The sequence below is a fragment of the Tuber melanosporum genome (genome assembly GCF_000151645.1).
Source record: "Tuber melanosporum whole genome shotgun sequence assembly, scaffold_31, strain Mel28".
NCBI lineage: Eukaryota > Fungi > Ascomycota > Pezizomycetes > Pezizales > Tuberaceae > Tuber > Tuber melanosporum.
The window spans coordinates 810,261-837,265 of record NW_003298986.1 but is presented as its reverse complement, the minus strand read 5'-3'; the positions used below and the strand labels follow the sequence as shown (position 1 = coordinate 837,265).

The 27,005-nt window shown below is 47.8% G+C and overlaps 6 protein-coding genes; 3 read left to right on the top strand and 3 right to left on the bottom strand.

Moving 5' to 3' along the window:
- Positions 1–2,164: 2,164 nt before the first annotated feature.
- Positions 2,165–3,366, top strand: GSTUM_00007112001 (uncharacterized protein; the record flags this gene model as incomplete). XM_002839167.2 has 6 exons in its annotated part: positions 2,165–2,286; positions 2,345–2,401; positions 2,455–2,515; positions 2,574–2,653; positions 2,707–3,123; positions 3,192–3,366. The coding sequence occupies 6 exons, from the start codon at positions 2,165–2,167 to the stop codon at positions 3,226–3,228; spliced, it is 774 nt and encodes a 257-aa protein (XP_002839213.1). The 3' UTR covers positions 3,229–3,366.
- Positions 3,367–3,945: 579 nt separating this feature from the next.
- Positions 3,946–6,073, top strand: GSTUM_00007111001 (uncharacterized protein). XM_002839166.2 has 4 exons: positions 3,946–4,235; positions 4,351–4,676; positions 4,775–5,636; positions 5,700–6,073. The coding sequence occupies exons 1-4, from the start codon at positions 4,185–4,187 to the stop codon at positions 5,934–5,936; spliced, it is 1,476 nt and encodes a 491-aa protein (XP_002839212.1). The 5' UTR covers positions 3,946–4,184; the 3' UTR covers positions 5,937–6,073.
- Positions 6,074–10,272: 4,199 nt separating this feature from the next.
- GSTUM_00007110001 (uncharacterized protein) lies at positions 10,273–12,312 on the top strand. XM_002839165.2 has 5 exons: positions 10,273–10,509; positions 10,563–10,694; positions 10,753–11,651; positions 11,727–11,893; positions 11,944–12,312. The coding sequence occupies exons 1-5, from the start codon at positions 10,408–10,410 to the stop codon at positions 12,207–12,209; spliced, it is 1,566 nt and encodes a 521-aa protein (XP_002839211.1). The 5' UTR covers positions 10,273–10,407; the 3' UTR covers positions 12,210–12,312.
- Positions 12,313–12,376: 64 nt separating this feature from the next.
- Positions 12,377–13,638, bottom strand: GSTUM_00007109001 (uncharacterized protein). XM_002839164.2 has 5 exons: positions 13,549–13,638; positions 13,434–13,481; positions 13,032–13,365; positions 12,793–12,948; positions 12,377–12,725 (listed from the first exon to the last, which is right to left on the bottom strand). The coding sequence occupies exons 1-5, from the start codon at positions 13,583–13,585 to the stop codon at positions 12,602–12,604; spliced, it is 699 nt and encodes a 232-aa protein (XP_002839210.1). The 5' UTR covers positions 13,586–13,638; the 3' UTR covers positions 12,377–12,601.
- Positions 13,639–17,871: 4,233 nt separating this feature from the next.
- Positions 17,872–20,454, bottom strand: GSTUM_00007107001 (uncharacterized protein; the record flags this gene model as incomplete). XM_002839163.2 has 5 exons in its annotated part: positions 17,872–17,966; positions 18,041–18,808; positions 18,869–19,216; positions 19,286–20,235; positions 20,320–20,454. 4 exons carry the CDS (start codon positions 20,452–20,454, stop codon positions 18,322–18,324), a joined length of 1,920 nt encoding a protein of 639 aa, XP_002839209.1. The 3' UTR covers positions 17,872–17,966; positions 18,041–18,321.
- A 4,938-nt stretch (positions 20,455–25,392) lies between these two features.
- GSTUM_00007106001 (uncharacterized protein) lies at positions 25,393–26,851 on the bottom strand (the record flags this gene model as incomplete). XM_002839162.2 has 5 exons in its annotated part: positions 25,393–25,697; positions 25,752–25,992; positions 26,050–26,479; positions 26,552–26,642; positions 26,820–26,851. The coding sequence occupies 5 exons, from the start codon at positions 26,849–26,851 to the stop codon at positions 25,634–25,636; spliced, it is 858 nt and encodes a 285-aa protein (XP_002839208.1). The 3' UTR covers positions 25,393–25,633.
- Positions 26,852–27,005: the final 154 nt, after the last annotated feature.

Sequence of the window (27,005 nt, the reverse complement as noted above, 5' to 3'; positions counted from 1 at the left end):
GGCCGGGCGAACTGAGATCTGTTCACCACTTGTCACGACTTGTATCATTAGCGAATCTTCTAGCGTCCTCGGCGATATCCTACTCAATACGACCGACTGCATCTGCATAGATCAAATTCTACACTGTACGATACTGTGGCTGTTTCTGCGTGATAAAAGCGCTCAATGGCGAGTTGATATCACAAAAATTACATGAGAATGCTTGGTTCAGTTGCATTCAACTTCTCCCACCTTCCACTCACTTACTTTCTACTGTTGGGGTACTGTACAGTATCGGTACCGCACTCTACTCGAGTACTCGAGTAGTGGTGATAAGTGCGATTTCCCGCAATACCCTTCGTTGCCGTGTGTGCCGTTAAAGCGTAATCCACGCGACGGATCAGTCTCACTTGAGGGGTGTTAAGAGCCGGAAGTGACTATCATAATTTATCTCAACCAAAGTTGGTGGGGTGGGAAAGACAGATACCGTGGGGGGTGGGAGGAACGATAGATACTAAATTTAATAGTGGAAAAACCCTCCATAGACACTTGTAGTCACTACTTTCCTCTACTCGCCGCAATTCCTGTGTGAAATGTGCCGGGCGATTATTCGAGGTCCGTGCGGGAGCCTGGATCGTAGGTAAATAGCTATTGATAAGAGGTTGTTAGGAGTTCTGGATTCAAGCATTTCTGATCACTAAACTCCGCTCTTAACTGCATTTCTCGAAATTGGAGCCCCCGAAAGTAATTGGCGTTTAACCAAGCCTACAGACCGTGCTACGTCCAGTCAATACCCCGTCTGCTAAGCGCCAGTACCGTGCTCGCTCTAATGGGGGAACCCCATCATTTTCTTCTGCACCCGTATTTGCATCAACCCAGGCTACAGACCAAGAGTTGACTATGGGGGAACTGAGAGAGGAGAAAAAAAGGAGGAATGGATGAAAATAAGGAAAGAAAAAAAAAGCAGAGTCGAGAAATTGTCCCAGTAGGTCAAACTTGGGTGAGAACTATCATACAGTATTGAAGTTTTATCAATTCCAACGAATAAATAGCCCTTGATCTCCACAATTGTCCTTTGTTGCGAATGAAATAGAGAGCCACTGTCTAGCTTCTACCTTTACCTTGCCGCCATGGTGCGGCAATATCGTCACCATCAACCCCGCTCCCGGCGAGCTCCTTTAATTGTAGTACTCGGTTCGCTAGGGGGGAGTGGGGGGGAAGCTCCAGTTGTATAAATTCACCAACAAAGTAGCCGAGAGCTATCACTTACCACACCGCCAACCATACACACCCCGAAAACTGATCTCTGACCCAACATCAAAGACGGCGTAATCTAACCGTTAACTCGCTGAACAACCCTTCAACCTCAGCCTTCCTCGCCAAAAACACCGCAGCAACTTTATCCCTTCGCAATGGCTTCATCTCCCTCTGCTGCTGGTCCCGCTACCGTCATAAGCCCTAATAATCCCGGAAGCCCTAGTAGCCCTAAGAACCCTGAAAGTGCTGGAAATCCCGGGAGCCCTGAGGGCGCTGGAAACCCTCCCGAAAACCCTGTAGCCCCGGGAGCTAATACCGGAGAAGCCTCCGCGGCTTATGAGAATATTGGTATTGCCGTTGACGATGGACTTGTAAGCTATATCCTCCCGAATGCCTCTCCCCGAATGATACAAAATCCTTCCGACCACATTTACTGACGACCCGATTCCGCTGTCGTGGAATCTGTAGGACTCTGATGGCCTTTACGAGCACAGGTGTGTAGTTAACCGCAATGCCACTCCCACTCCCACTGCGTGCCGATCTAACTGAAAGTCTGTAGTCACGGGACGGACACAACCTCTCTTTCCTCGGGGGTGTTCGACTACCAGTACGAAAATGGCAATTTTCCAATGCTCCCAAGTTCGGCGGATATAGCGCTAACTATCCGAAGGTCGTAGATACCATGCTTATCGCGAGGGTAGATATGTTATGCCGGTTTGTTGTGCACTTGTTAATCTTTTATTGGGATGCTAGGAGGGCTAATTTGTGATGCTTGTAGAATGATGAGGTTCGTTGATTTGTGCGAAGAACTATGGATGTTTCAATTAACATTGTCTCTACGCTCAGAAAGAACAAGATCGGTATTCTCACACCCCGAAAACCGCCCTCGAACAGCAGCGCTGATTAGTGTTGGGTAATTAGTCTGGATATGACCCACCACATGTACCTTATCCTGTTAGCTGGGGTTCTCGTCGTCGCTCCCGTTGAAAATCCTCAACAAATCCTGGATGTTGGTACCGGAACCGGTATTTGGGCAATTGATGTTGCAGAGTGAGAATTATTGGATGAACTTGGTGGAAGCGGAATGAGGTTTTCTAACTCCTGATAGTCAATTCCCATCCGCTGTGGTTATTGGAACAGATTTGAGCCCTATTCAACCGAGCTGGTATGCATCACATGTCTTCCCCCGCCGCACCAACTGCTGATTATTTTTCATAGGGTTCCTCCGAATTGCAAGTTTCAAGTTGACGATGCGGAGAATGATTGGTCTTTTCCTAGGGTGATTACCGGGGGCGATTTTGTTGTTTATTATGCCAAGCTGACATTTCAGCATCAAGGACTCGTTCGATCTCATTCACTCGAGACATTTGATGACATCGATCAGAGATTGGCCGAAGTACATCGGACAGATATACAAGTACCTACCAGATTCCTCCGCCCAGCCCGTCCATGCTAACGAAACTCTGGCAGTGCCGTAAAGCCCGGTGGGTGGGTCCAGATGGTCGAACATGATTTTGTCCTCGCCTCCGACGACAACTCCCTCGCCCCAGACAGCGCCCTTCGACACTGGTTTGATCTATACCACACCGCGATGGATAATATGGGCCTTCCGTCTCTCTCCCACAAAGTCTCAGAGATGCTCGAGGAGGCCGGCTTCACCGAGGTTAGCCAGAAAGTCTATGGTCTTCCCTGGGGGCCCTGGGCCAAGGATAAGAAGCTGAAGGAGATCGGCGCGTGGATGTTGGCTAACTCTGAAACTTCTTTCGAGGCCTATGGGCTGGCGTTCCTGACTAGGGTTCTTGACAAGTCTCCGGAGGAGGCCAAGGATCTCTGTGATAGGGCGCATAAAGAGTTGAGGAGTAAGAGAGTTCACGTCTATAATAGCCAGTAAGTTCTTATACCCAGCACACACCGCCGAGGGCCGTACTTGGGATGCATGACACTAATGACATCAGTTACTTTGTCATCGGGAGAAAGCCGCTCGAGACCTAGGCACATTTGGCGTGCACGACGGGAGAAAAGCGGGAACTCTTGGGAAAATTGTGGAATGGTGGACGATTTCTTTTTATAACGATTCTCATTTCATATTCTTGCATGTATCCTTAAGGAATGCGTTACTTTTCACACGCACGTACGCGCACCCCCCGATCCCATCGGTGCGATTCCACCGGCCAACAAAATGGCCTGGCCCATCCGTATGCACGACAAGAACAGCACGGCATCCCGAGTGACCATTCATGAATCCAACATATACCCTTGGCGATCCGGTGCAACCCGAGCGCTAGCACGATTGGGTCGCCTTCTCCTGCTGCGAACAGGTGTTATTGTTAAAAAAAATTTATCACGAAAATTTCACCACCATGACCCATCCTGCCCTCAAGTTTGGTTCCGCGTTATCAGTCCTTGTTTACCCTGCGAGCAGCATCATTAGCGCTTGAGTATAATATAAAGCCGGTTGGCTGACAGCGCTCCTCCCCTAGCCCTTACCCCAATCAAATATGGTTCGTGGTAGGGCTCCATTGGCTGTGGTGCTTTTTTTTCCCCCCTTTCGCAGGTAAGGCAGATGCGAGTAGTGCTGTAGCCGCGATAACTCACTTTTTTCCGCGCTGAATGGAAGAGGGAAGGAGGATGGAATGCCCCCTCACATGAGCCTTGATAGCTTAATACCCTATGAGAACCCATGACCTTCAGAAAATAATATGCTGCGTTGTAAAAATTCTATTTTCCCGCCCCCTCCCTGCACTTTTATCGTGAGAATCCCATATGGATACTAAAATATCGTAGGGTGTGATCTCGAGGGGTTTTTCTCTCATTCATTTGATTTTTCTTCTCAGTCGTGCTTTCTCTCCTTTTTTCCCTTTCTCCTTTTGTTTTGCTTTTCCATCCAGTTCGTGGGTCACTTTTATCGCTTTTTTTATCACCTTTTTGTTGAGGTTCTCTTTTTCAAAATGGAGCTTCTTGAGCTTCCGTTGCTGGTTCTCGAAGAAATTCTTAGCCACGTAAGTTCCATCCTCAACCCCTGGAATTTGTGATCGAACCCTTTTTCCCACCAGGGCTCCACTCTTTCGCTGTTTCTAAAGCCCTAGACGGACTGGTAACGCGATGAATACCTAGATTCCGTACGATGATAGCACAACGCTTTCTCGTTTAGCACTTACCTCGCGCGCATTATATCATCTCTCGGTACCAAGGCTTTATCACACGCTTCAGGTTGTAGCCTTGGGCGGGAAGGTTGGGAATCGCGAGGTTCTACGTTCACCTGGATGGAAGTGGTGGGGTAGGAAGGTTGTCGTAATTGATGGGGAAGAGGAGGGCGATACGGGTGTTGCTTTGGAGCATGAGGAAGACTGTAGGGATGACAATGGGTGGGCGGAGGTCGCGGAGGTGGTCAGCGAGATGGAAATTGGGCGATTAAGGGACTTTAAGTTTATTAGTCAAAGGTAAGTTTTTGAACACATCACCGTCTCCCGGGATAGGATATGCCGCCAATATTGTGGGAGGGAATTGCGGCTGATAATGGTCTGTTTGATTAATTCAGGTGTGCACCAGCGCAAACGGCGCTCTCAGCCGCGCTATCGAAGCACTCGCTCCGAACACTGAAACTAACCATGCACCCGTCTCCATCCACCGCCACCGCCACTCCCGTTCCCGCTCCCGCTCCCGCTCCCGCCACCAACCCTGCCCCCACTATTCCCCCGACACCTCCATCCCCCGATCCAATGCTAACATGCCTATCGCCAGCCCAACACCTGACCCTGCAAAAGCTCTCGATAAACCACATAAACCCCGATAACGAACCAGAGATGATAAGTATGTACACGACTTTAAAACTCCTCCCACTCACTTCACTCTCTTTGAAGTCGCGTGCCTTTACCGACCTAGATTATGTACCCCTACCCGAGCTGCACCCGTCCACACACCTCTGCTCTATAAAACTCTACGGTTTCGACATCCCCCCGCCAGAGTACTGCGCCGAGACCTTCTTCAACCCGGCATACCTGCGCAAGCTCGTACTTTGGGAATGCCGTGGATTCGATAGCCTCCTATCATACCTCTCCAAGGGTGTAAGCAGAAATTGCGGACCCAACCAAGGACTAGAAGAACTGAGTCTATACACATGGGAGGAGGTGCCGGACATAGACGGCGTGATAACCTTCATCGCTAGCTGCCGAAGCTTGAAACGCGTGCTTCTGAACCTCAGTAGTTTCACGGAGTCGCATATGAAAGCCCTAATCTGCGCTTTGGGAAACAGCAGGGGCAGTCTGGAATCACTCACGGTACAGGTTCGCGAGTCAGTGACTACCAGGGCTTTGTATTATCGGCCGGAATGGCTAGCATCGTTGAAGGGGTTTACGAAGCTGGAGGGGTTGGGCATGAATTATGAGATGAAGGGACTTAAGGTATGTTTATCCGAGCGCCGTGTGGGCGATAGATCGAGGGTTAATGAAGCGGGGTAATTTCAGCTATCAAACATCACACCGACACTTCCCCTCGGCTTGAAAGCTCTAGAGATTAGGCTGCGCGGAGAATTACTAGCTAAGCCCAAGACCAAGACTAAGGTCATCTCTCAAACCCGGGGTATCGGGAGAGCGAGAGAGATCCTGAGGAATGTTCTCATTAGTGATGGAGATTACTTCGAAATCTCTTGGAATCTCAAAGTAAAACACGGAGAAAAGGTTTCCGTAGAAGAATTAGAGTAAGCTTTGCTTTATTGTTTGTGTCAATTTTTCGTTTCCGTTTTTCATCCCCAATTTTTGTTTTATTTCCTTTCTTCGGCTCTGGTGCTTGCTTTCCTGCTTGTTTCCGGGGAGTTATAGTGTCCTACTTTTCACATAAATGCACGAGTGTGTCTGCCATCGAGGCGGCACGGTAGAGGCTTTGGAGTCTAGAGAACGAGTATTTTGTGTACGGGCTTGGATCCATTGCTAGAGTACGACAAATTTTATTCGTGAGGTCTGTTTTTTTCTTTTTTGTCGGTGTACCGTACCTGTCATTGCTGCTACTGTACTAGTACTAGGGGTATACACGAGTAGTTCTGGAATACTGATTGACTTATTTTGTCTTTTGTCTATAATATGTTACTTCTTTGAGGGTGAAAGTTTATGGTGCCGTGTGAGCCCGATTGCGATTGAACAGACGAGCGGCTTCTAGGGAAAAGGGTGCCTGCGTTGTTGAACATTTGGGCACGATACCGTGAAGTTGAAACGAGCGCAGGGAAAACCTGTGAGAAGTTACTTCGATTTGGGAACTCTGTGTTAGAATTATGATACCATTCTGACTACAGAAGAAACCGACACCCTGCCCGGGGCCAAGTCGTCGCGAACTTTCACTATCCATACTTTGAAGGCGACTCCGGATCTGCAAGAGAATCCTCCCTTCTACCAAGTTAGGAGTGCTCCTACATTCTCTGGGCTCTTTACTTAATTTCACCAGGGATTTTTTTTTTTGAAAAGAGTGAAACCCTCAAGGCAAAACGGGGCACTATGGTCAACGATTGCCAACTCCAACTGGCTCCAAGACACGGATGAATGGCTCAACAAAATCCGCTACAGCTGTGCACACTCGCACACTCCCACATCCATCTTGGGGGATCCCCAACTTTTGATCGGGATTCTGAGAAGCCGGTGGGAGGGAAGAAGACAGCCATGGGATGGATTAGCAAAGTGAGGGGAGCTTCGGTATGAGGAAGTATTGCAAGCGCTGAAAGTTGTGGGGTAGTCCCGGCTCCAGGTGCTGGTTGGCTACTCACACCGGGACAGTCGTGTTTGATAGGTTTCCGTATGCCCGCACAGCAACCGGAATGAACCCTTGTCTTATATGTGCCATTGTATTTCTAAGTTGGTAGAGATGGTGGGAAATGGAAGTTGGGGTGGTTGTGGGTAGAATTAGTTTCTTATAAGGAGGGGTATAGAAAAAAAAAAATTGGGAGAAACAGGTGAATTATGATATGCATGTATTATAAAAGCTAAATTCTAATACTATTTTGAGCATGGAAATGAAGATTATTCACTAATACTCGACAAATCTAGCATGAAATATGATATGGTACACACAAAATTGAGGTTCTGCCCTCTCGGTATTACCACCCATGCCTATGGGTATTTTAAAAATAAAATAACTTTATAGAGTAAAACTATAGTGTATTTTAGCTATCCTGTTCAGCGGAGAACCGGATGTTTAGTGCTCATACCACCATTACTTTCCGGATTAAGGACCTTCCCAGTATCATTTACCCTAACTGTCTCTCCAGGAGGTGGCCTTGGTGTTCCCATACCCATGATGATGGTATCATAACAAAATATTTTTCCCTCCCCCCCCCTGTTTCGCGAAGGGTACACATTTAGTGTTAATAAAAGATTCTAGTTCAATCCATGTATCTCTCTGTGCCATTGGAGTTTGGGGTATCGTCAGTCAGAATCCGTCAGAATGGTATACGAGAAAATGCGGAAGTGGGCTTGGGCTTGATAGAACACTGCCTGTCTGAGGGCCTGAGGGATGGCTCATAGTTGTGGCTAGCCAATTGTGTAGTCTGAGAACTGGTGATCTGCGAGTGAAGGAGAGTGGAATTTCTAGGGTACCGGTAGCCGGGAGTGGGAAGGTTGGCGATGGATCCAGTGTCATGTATTGAACTTTGGAAAGATTTGAAATGAGTGATAGCTCGAGATGACGAAGGTTATAAGGTCTTACGAATAGTTGTCTCGCATAGAATATCTTGATTTAGTTGACTTTCCTGTATGGTATGATACCTTACTGCTGCTTGCAAACAGAGTTCCCCCGCTCCCTGAGCTCGGGCTAGTGTTTCCATAGCAACAGCAATGGTCATATGATACTTCCTTCCTGCAAGATGCAAAATTAAGAGAGTAAAATTAATCGGGTTTGTTAGGTAGCCTAGGTTGAACCCCTCCTAAACCCGGCCCAACCCAAGGAAGAGAGATCCACGATCTAACAAACCCGACCAGACCTAATAAAGATCTCAGGCTATCCCAACGAAGCCCGGACCCATTCATTGCAAGTCTTGACCGGCACCTAAATACTTATGATAATCACTGAGATAAATACAAACCTACTGGGATATCCTGCTGAGAAAGTGACCAACTTGATCAATGAGATATATCTTGATCCAATGGAACTATACAATCATCTAACCGAGATTACCAGTTATGGCGTCCAAGGGATTGGGTCTGGCAGTCAACTCAGATGTCTGGAGTCCTTATTAGGTGTTAGAGATCCGTTACCCTCAAATCTTTGAAAGAACACCCCCACAGTACGCGAGTGATCAGGTGTGAAGTTCAGCGCTCACTCCAGGTGTCCATAAGAGAACGAATTACACCATCATCTTTATTCCCTCCCGTGAACCGCAGGGCTACAAGCGCCGGCGCCATGCTCCCTTGTATGAATTCATGAGCTTAAGGATAGAGTACATGTGTACAGTACATTCCTTCGTGTGTATTGGCTGAACCACAATCAAGACAGTCTTCCACCCAAAAGGATAGTAACATAACTTATTCAAGTAAATTTTCCATAGATCCTCGGGGTCAGAAACGTTTATCGGCCCGGGCACCACCGGAAGACCTCCGCCATACCTCTGGAAGCCAAGTAGTCTTTTCGCCCTCGAGTTAAAATTCCGTAAAATTCGGCATAGGAACGGAGGAACAGCAGGAGGGCACTGCTTTTCCAACAAAGCCGAATGTGGGACCCTGGGAACGAGGCTACGATACCAGGGCTCCATAGCCCGTATTCTCAGTAGTAATCAACCAATTTCTTCTTCAAGGGGCCGCCATTGCAAGTCCCTCGACACCAAGACCATTTTCCCCCAAGACTTTCACTATACTTGTATTTCCAACCCGGCCTCTCGGCTCCTGGCAAGTTCGACGATTCCTCGATAAAGGTGTCGTGACACCGATGCTCTAGAGGAGATACCGTAAGTTGGGCCTCCTTTACCGGTATTGCATACTGGTGTTCAAGCCTTTGTTTCCATTATTACCTCAGGATCCAGCCACCATTCCCGGTCGATGCCTTAAAAGCTAAAAAATAACTCGAGGGCTGTGTACTGTAAGCCAAAACGTAAACCCCACGCCTACCCGTTCGATAGGCGTTCTTATCCAAGGTTTCCTAGACCTTCCAGTTTGCATATAGGTGCTTGAACCCGTCCCGCAAGCCTTCAATGAATTGCGAGGTGATATTATTAGATATGAAATAAGACACAATACCATCACATTTCTCTAGGCAATCTCACCGGAAAAAAACATCCCCTACCCTACGCCGGGTATTATCATTATCTAGTGATATCTATTACTCGGTACCCCTGAAAATAGCCGGTTCAAAAACTACGGAAAGACAGCGCTAGGCCGTTAAGGGGTTAAGGGGCAGGGAAGTTACCAAGCAAGGATATGCAGAAAGAGTGCTTCATGAATTGTAAAGTTCCCTCCATCAACTTGCTGCCGGTGCATGACACTTTACCACCCACAAAACCCACCAGAGATTTTGCACTGATGGAACAGGGTATTTTTTTCCAAAATAGTTAACCTCCATGCCTTGCTAGCCCTGGGCGAGGACAGGGGGGCATATCTGTAATCCTTTTCAATGGTATGATAGTTTATCAGTATGATACAAAGAACCCCAACCATCGTGACACCCACAGTATGCATTCAAGCTCATTATCCATATCTACTAACCGATGAATCGAAATCGACCTATAAAGGTGCGCTTTGGCAGTCACGAGTTCCAGCTCAGTGTATGGACACGGAAAATGTGTTAGTTACTATCTAATGCAAAGATACTCTAATAGAATTTATTAGAGCCAATTTTTTTTTAATATTCCTGAACGCACAGGATAATGGGCTTCGCTGAGTGCTTCACATTACGACCGTTGGATCTTGTACTACCGGTACACAAGTGAGCCGAGAAGTTACAGGGCTCGGAACTCGCCGGTCTGAGAAATGAGGCTCTTCTGGCACGAGGTCGCCCTTGCGCAGCTGCCCCCAACCCCCACCGTGAAATTTACATCGTCGGTCCTACGAGCAACCCTAAAGGCAACGAAAACCCCCCCACCCCACCACCGTGGTCCCTTTCTCTCACTCGATTTTCTTCACTCCTTCCTCTCACTCGATTTTCTTCTCCCCATCTCTCGGACGGATTCTCCGAGGTTGGACCTCAACCGGAACCCAGTGTATGCGCTTTTTTCAGCTCAGGTCTACACTTTTAAAAAAGCGCCAATACACTACTACCTTTTATCGCACGATGGCGTCCACCCAATTTCCTAAAACTTATGAGGTTTCGTCCTGCTCAGCCTCCCCTTTCCCTCACCTGCTGACAATGAGATATAGGGTGCCGTCGCCGCTCTCAATACTCTACAGTCTAATTTTGCTCTACTCGATGAGATTCGGAAATCCGGTATGAAAATGAACAGTTCCGCAATGGCTGAAATGGTTGAATCCGTTCGCCAGTTGGGATACAAGGTTACATCTCCCCTTGAACTCATCATATTCGGTGCCTGCTAATTCCTGTACACACTAGCCTTCCGATTTCGATAGGCTCAATATTATTCACGTTGCCGGAACCAAAGGCAAAGGGTCCACCTGCGCCTTCACGGCTTCCATTCTAGCTCAATATAAACCTCTAGGAGGTGCAGCTGCCAAGCTTGGATTGTATACCTCCCCACACCTCCGTGCCGTTCGCGAACGTATTCAGATTGATGGGGCCCCGCTCGAGGAAGAGCTTTTCGCAAAGTACTTTTTTGAGGTTTGGGATAGACTTGAAGCGTCGGCTGTCGCAGAGGGGCGCGATCCAACTATCAAACCTGTCTATTTCCGCTTCCTCACTTTAGTCGCTTTCCATACTTATCTGTGCGAGAACGTTACTACTGCTATCTTCGAGGTTGGCATTGGTGGCGAGCATGACTCTACAAATGTTATCCAAAAACCCACTGTGGTCGGTATCTCTAGCTTAGGAATTGACCACACTGCCGTACTGGGTAACACAATTGAGGAGATTGCCTGGCATAAGGCTGGCATTATCAAGTCCTCTGCTCGCACTTTTACAGTTCCACAGAGATCAGCTGCTATGGCAGTTATCCAGAAAAGGGCTGATGAAAAGGGATCCAAGGTCGAGGTCGTCCACGTCCACCCCCAAATCTGGTCGCGTGAGGTCAAGCTAGGTCTTCCAGCACAATTCATGAATGGTAATGCATCTCTTGCGGTTGCACTCGCAGCTGAGCATTTGACCCTACTTGGAATGAACCCTGGAATCATTAATGGGAAACTGCCGGAGAGGTTTGTCAAGGGACTTGCTGAGGTCGTCTGGCCTGGCAGATGCCAAGTTATTAAGACCGGCGCAATGGAATGGTGTATCGATGGCGCTCATACGGTAGAGAGTCTGGAAGTTTGCGGGAAGTGGTTTGGAGCCAGGGCTGATGGGTAAGAATCCCCCACATTGGCTTGAAGGTATTTAAGGTATTTGCTGATCCTGACGAAACGAATTTGCCGAAACAGCATTGAAAAACGTGTTCTCATATTCAACCAGCAAAAACGTGACTCTGATGCCTTGATTACCGCCCTAGCAAATTCCCTCAAAGAAATTCTAGGGGTCAACTCGAGGATATTTGACGAAGTCATATTTTGCACTAACATTACTTACAAGGGGAGAGGCCAAAAAGCTGGTCAGTCCGCATCAATGGCTATCACAAACGCAATGCTAACTAAAACTTAGATCTCATGAATGCTGGAACCGATCCTGCAGCCTTGGAAAATCTCTCGGTTCAAAAAAAACTTGCGCAAGCATGGAATAATGTAGTTCCGGCTACCAAGGCTTCACACGTGGTTCCAACCATCGGAGAGGCCATTGGGATTGTTACCGCCCTGAGTTTCAAAGCTCCTGTCCAGGTCCTCGTCACCGGGAGTATTCACCTTGTTGGCGCATTCTTGGAAGTTCTGGGCGAGAAATATCCAAACCAGGTTCATCCGGTTCGTAAGTAGCGTTAGACCTTTCTCCAGCCTATGGCTGTTAACTAAATGATGTATTCTCCCTACAATACTATCTAAAAAAAAAACTTTACTACCAAATTACAAAATAAACAAAGGTGTCATTTCGTAGTCCGCCCAAACACTCTCTCTGAGATCCTGTCGTATCCTTTCTAGATCGCATTTCTACAGATTGACTAGTTTCCCCCATTCTAGCGCCCATCCATCCACCAGTGTACATTATGGCTCCAAACTTCTACCCCAGGACCATTCTCTTAACCAAGGCAGTCTCAACACATTTTCCGTCGAACGGAAACAGCTTCATTTCATCTGACAAGCTCTCCATGCCAATCCAGCACCTCTTCAACATTAAATAGAGGGCGCCCAGGGTATCCTAATAAGTAGCCTCAAAAGGGCTTTAGTGCATAACTACGGACTTGGTAAAGTTGTTTAGGCAAGCCCCTCTGTACCTCGGTCCGTACCACCCATAGGCCAGCCTGTTTGATCAACGTGCGTAGCTTAGGATCGGTCCTGCCGGTCGCGTTAGCCCGCCTCGATAAATACTCTAAGAAAAAGAAGAAGAGAACTCATAAAATACCTCATAACACTACTATCCGCCTCATCGTAGATGTCATCGGGATCTGGGGCTATGTTCTCTTTGATGACAATGACCCCACCGGGAACTATGCCAACCTTACAGCGTTCCAGATAGTCAACTAGTTGCTGGTCCTGTAAATGCCCTAAACACCATTGACTGGGGGAAATTAACACTTCCGATATTTCTAGACTCTCCCGCAAGCTCGCCGTCATTCCATAGAGCCAGGCAGCCAAACTCACTTCCAAATCACCCAGTATGCACCCTCTTCCGGAATCCAATTCTCGAGTCCAACGTTGTAAATCTCGCCAACCCGGCCGTCGTCGATCTCCTCCTTCAAGTTGACACTCGCCTGATCGGTAAACTTCTTAACCGGTTCAACGATATCCACGCAAACCCTGCCACTATTCAGCTTAGACAGAAATCCCTTCGTAATGCGCCCGATGCCAGCGCCGCAATCAGCAACCCTCGGTTTCGCCAACGTGGCGGGGGTCCCGGGAAGCTTGAGCTTCGCTATAAATACACGGGAACCGACGAGATCGACGCGAGAAACAGATCCGAAGCCTCCGAGCATCCCTATGACGGCAAAGAGTTCAGAAACACATCAGCCGGGACGGCAATCAATGGCGGGGTTGGAGTGTTACCGTTCGGTGTCGCGTCAACACTGTTCCAGTACTCGAGAGATTTTTGCGCTGTGGTGGAGAAAGAGATAACAATCAGTAAGTCCGGCGGGTTCAAGGGGATTGAGAACATGCCCACCGTCAATTAAGGCATCCGGGGGAGCCTGGCCTGCCATGTTGTTCGGGCTCGGATATCCGTGGATTGTCTGATACTGTTGTTGAGAACTCGGCAGGAAGTAGTTACAAGTTACAAGTTTGAAAAGGCGTTGTAGGCGATTGATCAGATTAGATTAGCTAGGCCGAGTGATTGGGAATGACGAGATGTCGGGTTCATTCATTTTGGACTGAACTCTCGGGCACGTGACAAAAACAGGAGCTTTTTCTCTTCTCTTTCTCTGCGTTAGATAATTGAGCGGTGGACACTGCACTGAAAATTGTTAATTCAAGTCGCTTATTAAGCAAACAATTTTTCTTTTTAGGTTATATTGGTTCTGTAGGAGCAAATATCATCGAATAAATTACCTCATTATGTGTGGCGGCGCAAAGATATTACTAGATACAGTTAGCCTGCCATATGTTAATTTGGCAGCTCTCATACAAAGATAACCGCCACAGCACCATGGCAAGTGGAAATCCCCCCAAATCGTTCTCCGCTCAAGTAGGCAATCATAAAATAAACAATTTTACACAAGTTTTTGAACTTAGAGGTTGTGGTTGTTACGACAGGGCAGTCTGAAGCTGATCATATTAGAGGTTGGCTGGGAGGTTGACTCTCATTGTCCGACACTACTCGAGTACTGTGCGAGTACTGTACATACTTGCTACTGCGCGGTAGTGTACTTGTAAACACCTTTGATCGTTCCAGAGACACTTATGGCACCTTTTTTGCTCCAGCAGGTCGGATACCAGAGGTCCCGGTTAAGTCGGGTCCACTGGGTCAATGGCTTCAACTGACCATAATGGGGACCCCGGACTCAAGTCCTTGACCACAACCCAAAACTCCACTGATGTCCCCCTAGAATATTAGCGATTACTTGCATGTCACCAAGACCTGTGGCCGATCTTCTTCCCTTCTGGAGAAGGGGTCCGGGATACACTACAGTACCATTTGCTTCTAGGTTCTGCTCGAGTATTGTACAATACTTTACTGTACTTGAAATCCGGATCGCCTATCCATCGGGATCAAGCACCCGACGTGCTTGTGCAAATAGTCTCGTGTTCAGGAAAAAAAATAAAAAAAATAAAAGGCTATTAAAAAAAAGAACCATAGAAATATATAACGAAAAATAAAATCTAAGACGCATTTTGCAGGTAATAGCAAGCCTGTTCGGGTACTCGGGTACCGGTACTGTACTCAAGTAAGAGTCATGATACTTGCATCAAATGGAAACCCACCCTCCCACAGGACAAGCGAGAATGCCCCCATGTCATACATACCCTATCCTATCTACTCGAGTATCCGAGTACGGAACTTTCCTCCGGGGATAAGGAGGGAAAAAAAAGAGGCGAAATGGACATCTCCGGATCCCAATCTTGCGGTTTTGCGTCGCTCGTATCCTGATGTGGCGCCGGTTGTACAAGTACCTTAACGCTCTGAGGATCTCTCCTGTCAAGATCAGCGCGAGCGGACAGAGTGCGCCCCCGCTGCACCACGCGCGGGAATGAAGGCCTTTGTACATGAAATGGTAGATTTTTTTTTTTCCTTTTTTCCTTCCTCCTTCCTCTTCATTCTCGATCTACCGGTGGCGGTGCGGTAGTGACTGAATTCCCTCTCTTTTTCTTTTTCCCCCCTTCCCTCTCTCCACAGCACGATTCTGCCTTGTAGACTATCTCGTTCTTACGTAGGGCGTGACATGACCGGACCGCATAACACTTGTATACCTGCCTCCCATACCGGTGCTGTACCCTCCAGAGACCGCTCTAGGACGTGGGGTACCAAATCCTGGATATTTCCTACAATGCTCACGCGCATTCTTCTGAACAGAGAACCGTACAATCCGTCCAATGTCACAGCACCGTATTAACTGGAACCATCCGAATCTCCGCCCATCCCAGCATTGGCTTCCAGGTCCGGATTGCGTGCGAACCTTCCGCCCCCCGATAGGTTACCCGTAATCGACGTCACAATACCTAACTGCTCCAAGGCATGATTTCATAGCGAGCCATAATAAAGTAATTCTCAAAAGCAAGGAAGGGAAGGATATCTTTACCCCCATATCCACCGTAACAGAAAGACTTTTCCTTGCTTCTGAAGATGCGGCGGCAAGGGGAGGGCTTGTATTATGTAGTAAGCTGCATACTAGATAGATATCATGGTTGGGGGTGAATGTGATACGCAGTCCAGTTCATAATGATTCAGACCCCGTTCTCCGTCTTCTCCTCCTCGAGTGCCGTACTCGAATGCCGTACTCGGGCGCTCGCTCTTCCCCCGTTTTCGGACTAAATTAACTTGAAGGGTTTTTGTGTGGAACAGCGATGGCGATCCTGGGATCTGGAAAAAATGACCTTAAAGACCGATAATAGTCTTTTCCACTGCAATTTGCCCATGGGAAAAACATTCGTCCGATATTCAGTGAAAGGATTTTATTATATTATTTCTTTATTTATTTATACTCGAGTATTTTGTAAGGCTTTCGGCAATCAAGGCCTCGCCCACGTTGGGAAGGTATCGCCCCCATCAATTCTCCGTACGCACGATACGATGGCCGTGATACACGTACCGGCAGGACTCGCCCCCTCCCCTTCCCTCCCCTGTCGACAACAGTGGGGAAATTCTAAATGCGATCAGATCAGGATACCGTATCATAAAGGAAAACGAGGGAAAGAAGAAGAAAAAAAATGTGGGGGAATCGATGAAAGGGACCAATTCGGTTTAGATTACCGTAGTTTACCCTTTGAACCCTGAACTACTGTTGGGCGGGTGGGGGGGCGGGGGGGCGGATATGGTGAACAGGCAGGTTGAGAATCCTCAGATCGAGATGATCACGAACTCTTCCCGACCAAGTTTTCCTTTCTCTTTTTTCTAACAAGGAAAGGACGGACGCACAGACAGACGCACAGACAGACGGTACAATGCAATAGTAACATATACGGGAGCCGTTTTTGGCATATTAGGTTATTGTTCTTGCTGTTCCCGTCGGTGGTTCTCGCTGGAGCAGGAAAGGATACCGATAGAAGGCCAAGTTTTTCCAAGTTTCTACTGTGCAGCAAGGTACAGTACCAGTGCTGCGACTTTCATGTATGCAGTGCAGTAAATTAAGAAACTTTTCTTTTGTTGGCAGTTTCGAAAGCTGTCCAATCGCTTCTACTAGTACCAAGCCATCCCATACTACAGTACCCCCCCATAGGTGCGGAGAATTTATACCAGCTGAACTCTATGATAGACAAATCGATGAACCCCTTTTAGTTGCCGTGCGATAGTACTGTACGAGTACAATAGGGACTTTGGGAAAGGGCTCTGGACGCAAGGCAAATGCGGTTCCAGATCAACCAGAACGCCAGGATTGACTCTGGATGCGAAATCGCAAAGTCCCTAGTCTCATCGAGCACGACATGCACCCTGGAGCTAAGAACTAGGCAAGCCCCCAGAAGTAACGGCAGCAGTAGTAGTGAGAAGTTGGCTTTGCGCTCTTCTTACCATAACACCCTCCCTTCTATAGAAGTACTCTACTCTTAATCTACATCTAGCGATGTAGAAACGCACACCCCAACTGACCTCTTTCTCGCCATGATCCCTTTGTCGCGTCATGTGGAGTAACCAAGTATATTGTAAAATATGATATTATTCAAGGAATTCCTGGTGCACCCCAGCAGCATCACCATTGGTGGCGGTGGAGGAGGAATGGGGAAGAAGGGGAAGAGAGAACGAAGGGGGGTCGAAAATCTACCCAACCTACCCTATCAATCACTCCTCCACTCACCAAATAGTAGACTCCCAATTAGTCCCACCCTCGGGAAAGCTACTTGTGTGTTCTGAGGTTATTCATGCACGTTTAGGAAACACTTTACTCTATGTGGCATCCCACTCAAGTAGATGAAGTGAAAACTACCAGGAAGGGTGGGAAAAGAGAGGGCACCAAGCTGAAAGCTACTTGAGACAAATCTCAAAAGTGGCTCATATGACTTTCAGTTCAAGAGCGGCACTCGGAGGGTGCTGCTTGCTTGTTCGCTTCTGTGGCCTGCCCCCCACCCTCTCCCCGAATAAACGTAAAACCCAGCAATTGAGAAAGTCGCCCCAAGATCCTCCAATTTTGACGTCACTTGCTTCAACCCCTTAAGAAGTGAATTGACTGAGGTCTGTTTCTCGGTATAGGACCCGGCAGGTAGTAAATCGATTAATTCACTTCAAAGCTTTTTAGGAGAGATGAGAAGTAACTCAAGAGAGAGAGAGAGAGAGAGTAGGGGAGCAAAAGAAAGGAATAAAGAAAAATCGAGTTACTGTATCTGTACCGTATTTCCCTGTGGTAACCAACCCATTATGCAACCACACCTAGTGTTTTTCTTTTTTTTCGCCCCACCAAACAAAGCCCTAACTTATTCGGTTCCTGCTTTCATGTACTGTTCCAATTCAGTATCCCGGCAATAAGGTACAAGCAAAAAAAATCAATCAGTCGACAATCCTCTGTACTTACATTCCCTATTTCCAACGCCAAAAAGTGGGAAGCAAAGACAGTGGGCCGGGAGATTTGCGATTTCAGATACTTAGCCCATTGCTGGGAACATGGATTGTCCAAAAATATTACTCCAGGGCTATCACAACCGCCCAGTGAACGGAAACAAAAAAAAGGAAATAAGGGGGAAATAGTAGAGGGAAATAGTAGAGGAAAATAGTAGAATAAGGGAAAGAAGCATAAAAAAATAGGAGAAAAAAATAAATCCAAATAGAAATCTCAACTCCAAGTTCCTGATATCTTTAACCATCAGAAAGTGACAAATGCCGAAAAGAAGCCCAAGTTGCTTCTTCCTCCAGTCGAACAGGTGGCCAACCGCTAAAGGCCATGGCAACCCTCAATTGATCTTTAGATAGTTTGTCCAAGTGCTCTCGCACCTCCGCGGGAAGATCAACTTCCCATTTCTCGGCGAATATGGAGATCATTAGGAGCATAAGCCCAGCAATAGGCCAGCAATTTCTCATCTCAAGCAAGGTTTCGACGCCTCGAACTAAGCCGTCCGCCTCGTTTTGTGCATCGAGCAGGAGGGTTTGGCAAGCTGTGAAGACAAAGTGGGGAACGGTATTCGGGAACCTTTGCCAACCGTGATAGCTCCGAAATTGCTCGGATATAGCCAGGAGCTCCCTTGCTGTCTCAAGGCAGACTGCCTTGGGAGAGAGTACCAAATTGTCACTCCTCACCTCCAGGAATGGTCGAAAGAGAGTGATGACTGCAGCCCGGTGGTACATGCTAATGGCAGGATGCTTTAGAAATACCTTTTCAGAGTGATGGATTGGAAGCATTGCTTACTGGAGCCACAGGGAGTGCGGCACTCGGTTCCTGGGGGAGAACTGCAACTCAAGGGGTTGCTCAACCTTCCAAGCTTTCAAACGGTCATATAGCTCATGGAGCTTCCTCACAGTGAAAACCTGTCTGGGTGCGTAAAACGCGAAGGTGATGTCCTTGACAATCCCAGACAAGATTATAAATTGGCTAAAATTCTGGTCAAACAGTGTGGAGCCGGGGGACCATGCATGGATTTCACTACTCGAGCTCCCCCCTCCCCCCTCGCCTCTTAGATCGCCCGCCAGGGGCATTGGCAGAGGCGTCCGTTCACCTTCGAGCTGAGGAAGTCGTGCTAAAACGAACGACCACGCCCTACACCGCAGATTCTTAGCGTCGGATCACAGGACAAGGGCAATACCCCGATGGATAAGGCTTCCTTACAGGTCGAGGCAATATGACCCCCAATACGTCATCCTTCGAACTTCAACCTTGGGGTTGCTGGGATCCCCATTCATCCCTTCGCAAAATCCCCTTTCTGAAGCCAGACGGAATGCCAGGCTACAGTACATCAATCCCTTCACATCCCGTGAATACCCCCCTTCACGAATCCCCATTACCGCGAGAGCTTGAATAACCGTAACGCTGATATTTTCTATCATGTTCTCCCCATCGAGCAGCCGTAGTGCTTCAGCGAAAAAGTGGTCACCCCGCGTCCCCCGGTCGCTCGGGTTGGCCCGAGCCTCTGTCCTTTCAGAAAACGTGCATGCCAGTGAGAGGACAGCGTTCACCAGAAGCTCGCTGCAAAACTCTTTCCTACCACAAACAAGGTCTTCGAGAAATATCTTTTCCGAAAACAAAGCGTAGTAAGTATGCTCCCATGTGAAGTAGAGAGAAAGGAGGTGTCCAATGAATTCGGTGTCCCCCGTCACATTTGTCCATGATTGCACGTTCAGCAAGTAATACTCTCCCGCGATGTCTCCCTTCGCCCCGCGGAAGGAATTTTCAAGAAACTGGCTCCCTTCAGCATACTCCGTGTAATCTGTCGAAGTCTCCGAGATTTCTATGTCCGCCGATAGGGTTATGGAGGATGCCCGTTGTGTTGAGGTTGTTGGCGTTGTAGGTTCTGATGTCTCGAAGGGGTGATCTCGTATGAAATTAGCAATGTCGGTGTAGTCCTCGTTTGACCTTAGCCGGGTGATGATAGGCTGGACATATTCATCTGGAGCACTCCTTATCGTTCCCAAGATGCAGTTGAAGGTGTTGTTGTCCTCAGATAGCTCATTGATATGTCGTTTTAGAGTGCCAGCTCGACGGCCGTCACTTTGTTTATCATACACGCACTGGGAGCGGTTACTAGAAACACATGACGCACAGGGTACCTTTCCATCGCACTGCCAATTTGCTGCCCGTGTAAGCCCATGTCACCATGCCGTGGTGGAACCCGTTCGTGTCATGCGTAGTTCCGGGAAACTAACCTTGGACCTCCGCTTCCGACACGGCATACAAGCGTTTGCCACGCAGTTCCTCTTCACCCGCCTCTCTAGAGGCTGTAGTGACCGTCTTTCGTCGCCCGGGTTGGTAGAAGGTTTTGGCAGCAACCGTCGAGACATTTCCCGGGGGGGGGGAGGGGTATGTTTAATCGTGTTCGGGGTGATTTTCGGCCTTGTGACAACTAGTTAAGCTTAGGATATGATCAGGGAAGAGTTTTCTGCGTTCTTGGGCCCTCACGAGAAGCTGATCCCTGCTGTTGAACTTATGGGGGGAAACCGGGTTCCTTGGCAAGAAGTGCCTGCTGGCGGTCTGCTACCTTGCTGGGATCGAGTAGACCAGCTCTTTTCTCCCACGTAAAGCACTCGGCAAGGCTTAAATTGACAAATATGACCACTGGCAGCGGAGCCCAATGGCCGGTAGACTATGATTGGTATGGAGGGTGACCCGGCGCCCCACTATGATAACAAGTCTGGTGACATTGCACAGACGCTCGCTATAGACTTCCTCGAGGATTCAAGGGAAAGGACAATTGCTGCCTGATTTGTTAGAAAATGCCATTCAAATACTGGTTTTCGATCGATTCGCCTAATGTCCAGTAATGACAGTGTTATGTTCACATGAGGCTTTGGTCGCTGCTGGTCACTGATCACGGGAGGGTCAGAGAGGTGGCAATGCGGCATGACAGACAGATAGCCAGGGATCTGACTCCCAATGCTAAATGTTTTAGAAGGATTTCATGCAGCTCCTGCCATCGCGAGTGACTTCTTGTGACTCCTGGACTCAATTTCTCTAATTAGGTCAACTGGTGGCGTACAAATATGGCCACAGGATTCCCACAATGCACAATCAACTGTACTTGCGCGGTTTTGCCAAGAAAAATCCCTTCCACCGGGTTTTTTGGTGATAAACTCGGGCTTTATTCTCACCATCTCACCAAAAGTCGGTACAGGCGTTCTTCCTGGCAAAGAGGCGTGAGCAGCGGATTCAAGGCTCTTCGAGCTTCACCTAGAAGCTTTCATATTAGTATTTGGCGCTTTTATAGAAACATTTGGAGCTAGTACGATATCTCAACTAACCACTATTGTCAGGTTGAAATCTCACAAACGTCGCCCAACCAATACAGTTTTAACGCACACCCAAGATTTTTGGTTAGCGTTGACGCGCGAAGGGTAGGTGTGGTGCGGTAAGGGAGGCCACTAACAAGGATTTTTTATTCTTACCAGCAGATTTAGCTGGTCAGGGTGTGTGTGTTGACAAAAACCTGCTCCACGGCACCTCCACAATGCATACACATTCGGGGGAGCACAGGCGGAGAAAGCCACTCTTATCTCTCGAGTGATATTCAGTGAAGGTCAAAACAGACGCGGACCACCCCACGATCGCGGAGTGATCGGTAGAGGGCAACCCCGATTGCCCAGGTTTACCCTGCTGTTTTTGTTCGAATGTTACAACTTTCCTGCAACTCGGGCAATTTTCACCCCTTCTTGAAACCTAGGTCCGTGGGAAAATGTGACTTTCCTGTGTCCCGATCCCTTCGCTCACAGCAGAGCCACAGACATGGTCCCGATGCCAATTGCACCGTTCAAGATGGTGGTGCCTTTTTGTTTGGTGTTGAGATCGAAGAGCTAATCTGACAAGTGATTCAAACCTTGCCATTGGTATCAGTACTCGTACAGTGTTCAGCCCCCCTGTCTCATAGACTCCTGCGGAACTTCCCGGGAACATCTTTTTCTTGCTTTCCCTCAGTGCCGGCCCCACATTTGGGGCTGGTGGGAATGCTGGGGTTTTGACGATGTCAATCCACGCTCCCACGTCCGGTGTTGGCGAATTATTTCTAGTCTCACATGAAAAGGGGAGCACGTCCAGGGTTCATCCACAAGTGCGTATGCCCTAAGGCCAAGTTCTATTGGACAAAACCTGAGCTTTAACCGAGAGCCAAGACGGCACTCGGGCATTCACAAACGGAATTCTGTTGCCCGAGGGCTGGGCATGTGTGACGCCACAGAGGCAAAGAAAGATACTGGGGTATTTCCCTGAAGAGATATTGTTGCTATTGCCCACCACCGTACCGGCACCTCATCAAGTATCATAACCACAAGGGCAATTTCTTGATACCGCCAACCATCTCCTAATTTAGAGGTCTAGAGATGGAAGGATGAGTTTGGCTTGGCTTTCGCTTGAGGCGGATTTTTCCACATTTGTCGTGGGTAACTGGCGAGCCGGTCAAACCGGAGGCTAGCTCCCGCCTTCTTGGTCGTCCGAGCACTGTACTGGTACAGTACCAGGCGGCAGGGGTTCCAACTTCTAGGAACATCGATCTGAAATTGGATCTACACATTTAGAATGTACTCCCAAGCACATCACACAGCCTTTGATGTTACTATGCAGAAGGAGTCTCATTCCTGTAATTCTCTGACGATCGTAGAGCCGGCCGGGCCGCATGCACCTGCGGTTAGTTGATGAACAAATAATATCAGTAGTAGCAAGCCGTAACTATCAAAAGTGTGACCGAAAGGTACATTGGTAACGGGTTCCTGTTCCAAAAGTGCTCTATACGATCCTGCTGTGATATCAAGAAAAGATACTCCCGAAAAATTCGGAAAACAAGGGGACCATCCGGGAGTTCAAAGGTGATTTTCTGTAGTCTTTGAAACCAAATCCCACACAACCCACGAAGTCAGGCCCTTTAAAACCTCTCGCAAACCTCCGTTCACATAAGGGCACCTGTATTTCGTGTTTTCGCAGGTGTTAGGCAAGGTGACTTGGCAGTATATGCTGACCTAGTTGTTTTTTTTACAAATATTAGAGAATTACGAGGGTATGATATGCTGTTCGTTACTGTTGGAAGGGTTTAAGAATGGGGCTAGCTTAAGTGATTAAACTGGCACCGTTTCTGTTCTAAAAAAAAATCCTTGGTGTATGTATAACCAACCGGTGACTTGTTCTTCATAGCCTTTTGCCCTGATCTAGGGCCAGTACGAGTACTCGAGTGCTCGAGCACGGTATGATCTCACAGATCAACATGCCCCGAGACAGTCCTTGTATCGAGTGTGCTGCACTGTACTCATACTTATGATATGATACAGCCTCAATGGAACTGCCATTGGATACATCACAAAAAGCCGCCACGCATGATGTTCGGCCGAGAGTGTCGTCCCCTCTGAAGCCATGTAGCTTATCAAAAAAAATCGCCGTCCAATGTCTTTTGTCACCCATGAGGGATACCATAGTTTCTCCACACAGTAAGGCTTGCTTTAGGAGAGAATTTAGTCGGCCGGAGATCAGAGCGTTTGACGGTGGACCGAGCGCTTTGGTCAAAATCATTGCAAGGAAACGTCGCTATTGATACAAAATCAACATTTGACTATCACGATGCTCCTATTACCAATTGGCATGATATCATTGCACCCGAGTACTTAATTCGCCAAACCGAACTTGTATTTTTTTTTCCTGGTGTCTCCATTAAGAAAAACTTCAATTCAACTTGAGTGCTATCTAGCGATTACGGGTAGGGTGGCTTAACTAATTGTTGAGGTTTCACCTTGGCCCTACTCTCTGCCAGTATTTCGCCCAGAATGCTAACAGAACTTTTCTTGTTTAGATGACGTTTGAACGTAGGGTATAGCAGGATGTGAACAAGGCCAATTGACCTGAGCCAGAGTCACAAGAGGACACCAACGACCCTGGCGGAGTGCACCAGCCTTACAGCTACACGTGTGACCAGGTCTTAGCCCCGCAGTTATGGTCTCGCAATGGGTCCGATGATCCCAAGGCCCAATAACAGCCCAAAGCACCATAAACTCTATTGCCACCATGCACGGGTTAGTACGAGTACCGGCACCGGTATTGTTTCCCGGAAGTGCCCTTGTTTTGAAGAATTTGGCCATACCATAGAATATGGTGTCATAGATATCCCATCTGCACTGAGTTGGTACGGAATGGTTCCAGGCAGGGCTAGTGCCAAGTGTGGGCCCTTCTGCATCTGAATCTTCAGTTACTCAATGGTGAGCATGAGACACCATAGTCTACCGGTTAAGGGTGGACCCACCCGGCTCTTTTCTAGGTACTTGTACCGGTCTGATAATATTCGTGCCATACATGCGGTGCCGGTACTGTAAGAGTACTGTACCTCGATTTTTTCTTTCTTTCCCCCTGGGTATCTACTGTAGGAGAACTGGTTGTCTGACCCCATATAGAGATATGAGTGCTACAGGTAGGAGCAGCTTCCGGTGAGCTTGGCCATCAGACGCTGATTGTTCACGAACCTATAGTGACTCCAGTTTGGTTCGTTAAGGCCGGATCGTCCTCTGAATGGGATTTTGATGCTTTTTGTAATGTCGCTTGGGCTACGGTAGTTAGCAGCAGCGAGACAGCACCACCAGCCCGGGACAGATGTACGGTACTGCAAACCCTAATTTCGCTTCTGTCTGGATCTCTAACTTCCTAGTGTGCACACAGTGTGCTTGTAATCGCACATCCTGGTTATAATATCTTCCCTGGAGGTCCCTGGAGGGGATGATTCTTATGCATACCGGTAGTACCGAGTGGGCTTGAAGCCACAGGTGAGTGAGTACAAGTACAGTAGGTGCACAGGTGAAACTCCCTTGCAGTTTGACTCTGGTGGGACAGCCTAACGCTCTTGGGCTTTCTAGGCTACCGGCCTGTGGGAACCCTCCAGCAGATTCTAGGCACAGCCATATCGGCCGAGTTGACATTGAGACCACTTCCAAAAGTTGTATCAACTCAAGCGTTGCTTGAGCAATTTCTGTTATAATGGGGTAATCCACATCTCCGCATAACTTCTGAACAGAATTGGAGCTCGCAAACTGTTAAGCCTAGGATAAAAAAAAATTGGAAATATCCTAAATCATCATAACCTGGCTCAGTGACCTGTTGGTTCGCCAGCAACGAGGACCCGGGCTGAAGATTTCGCGGCGCACGGCAATACAAGTATCGGCTGGAATAGTCTATGCAGCTATTAACGGGTTGTCCCTGTCGAGCGACATAATACTGGTAGTGATATCCGCACAGTATTGTACTAGTAGGTTATTGAATGATTGGCATGGAATAAATAGCATTCCGCTACAGAGAGCTAACTCCACATGGAAGAGATAAATGCGAAAAAAGGCAAACCGTTACAGTATGGACTAAATTACAGAGAAGAGGAAGCTGTTCTGGAAAACTCGTCGTTGAATTTTGGACATAAAAAGTACACAAAGAAAGGGAATGATCCGGGCCGGGTTCAAATCACCAGGTCATAGAAATAGCATTGCCACTACTTCGGACCGGATAGCCCATTTATTCCTCTTCCCCAATCTTCGGGGCAAGATAGAACCGGACGAAGCCACTGCCCATTGCATACCTAAACCACCTCGATTAACCAGTGAGCACATCTTAGGCAACTGGGGTTACTCACTCAACCAATAGGGGTACCTCGTTAGAGAGTGAAAGAGTAACAACGGAAGATAAAGCACTCGCTTTGCAGAAGTTGACAAGGTATTTCAGAGAGAAGGTGAGTGCAACTGGCTCGGTAAGCTCGATTTTGGTGGATAGTTCTGGTCTATCGACATTATTGTGCTGGCGAAGGGTGACAGATCCGCTTCCGATGTCACCACTGCAGGAGAATTTGACACCTTCCTTAGAAGCTTCAATGGCGACTATAAGCTTTTAGTCATCATTTGTTCCGACTTGGCCAGATGGGATCCATGGCATACCAGACTCAGACAACTGATTCAGATCTCTGCAGATTCTCTGAAACTCAGCACTCGGCATTGAGATTGCCGCTGCATACTCAGTTTCGGGAATTCCTAGATGTTCCTGATCGATATCCATCAATTTGATCTCATACTCGCTAATACGATCGTTTTCGGCATTCTCAAAGACAAGACTCAAGGTGTCCGGGGCATCTTCCGCCTTCAAAGTCAAGATGTCCTCGTTTTGGGCACAGCGGAGGACCTTTGTAAGAGATGTGAGATTGACACCCAGGGCGACATTTCGGTCCAAACGGTACGGGCTGAATCCCTCAGACTTGAGAAGCATAGAAACGAGCGCAACGTGTGAGTTGTCCATAGCCTGGAGGGCAATTCCCGAATCATTGCAATCGAAATTACAATCTTGGACGAGATCTTTGATTGCATCAACAACCTGTAAGAAATTGCAAAAGTTAGTTGCGTATCTGAAGCAGTGGGTGTACACAGAGGAGGGGCAGCTATGCACCTTTTTCAAGACACCTGCTTGTTCAAGGCGAGCTTCCAACACTGGAGAAATCAGCAAAGGCAACTTTATGGGGACAAGAAGTAGGTAGCTACTCTTATGGATATTGTATGAGGTATTGACGGGTGTTAATCAGATTAAGGGTAAATTGGTGGATGGTGAGCGTGAGTTTCGGGATGCGTTGCGTTGGCTGGGAAAGAAGTAAAGGAGAGAGAAAGGAGTGCAGGAAGTAATTGAGCAAGCAACGCGACAAATTTGGCGGCGCGTTTACCACGCGTCAAGGATTAGCTGCTTATGTAACATTTAGGGTGTGCAAAGTTTCCAGAAAAGAGCCCCATATATACCGTATGTGTATGAAACCCTTGATTTGCCCTCTTGCTTTCTTGATTGGGTATGGGGTTTCATATCTCCTGCCTTTAGCCCTAATTATTTTACTCATTGTTACTCAACTCATCAG

Coding starts and splice junctions, on each gene's coding strand:
- GSTUM_00007111001 (XM_002839166.2), top strand. CDS start 4,185: ATGGAGCTTCTTGAGCTTCCGTTGCTGGTTCTCGAAGAAATTCTTAGC. Junction 4,677..4,774: donor TTTAAGTTTATTAGTCAAAG/GTAAGTTTTTGA, acceptor TGATTAATTCAG/GTGTGCACCAGCGCAAACGG. Junction 5,637..5,699: donor ATGAGATGAAGGGACTTAAG/GTATGTTTATCC, acceptor GGGTAATTTCAG/CTATCAAACATCACACCGAC.
- GSTUM_00007109001 (XM_002839164.2), bottom strand. CDS start 13,585: ATGGCAGGCCAGGCTCCCCCGGATGCCTTAATTGACG. Junction 13,482..13,548: donor CCCGGATGCCTTAATTGACG/GTGGGCATGTTC, acceptor TCTCCACCACAG/CGCAAAAATCTCTCGAGTAC. Junction 13,366..13,433: donor TGTTGACGCGACACCGAACG/GTAACACTCCAA, acceptor TTGCCGTCATAG/GGATGCTCGGAGGCTTCGGA.
- GSTUM_00007110001 (XM_002839165.2), top strand. CDS start 10,408: ATGCGCTTTTTTCAGCTCAGGTCTACACTTTTAAAAAAGCGCCAATAC. Junction 10,510..10,562: donor AATTTCCTAAAACTTATGAG/GTTTCGTCCTGC, acceptor AATGAGATATAG/GGTGCCGTCGCCGCTCTCAA. Junction 11,894..11,943: donor GGGGAGAGGCCAAAAAGCTG/GTCAGTCCGCAT, acceptor ACTAAAACTTAG/ATCTCATGAATGCTGGAACC.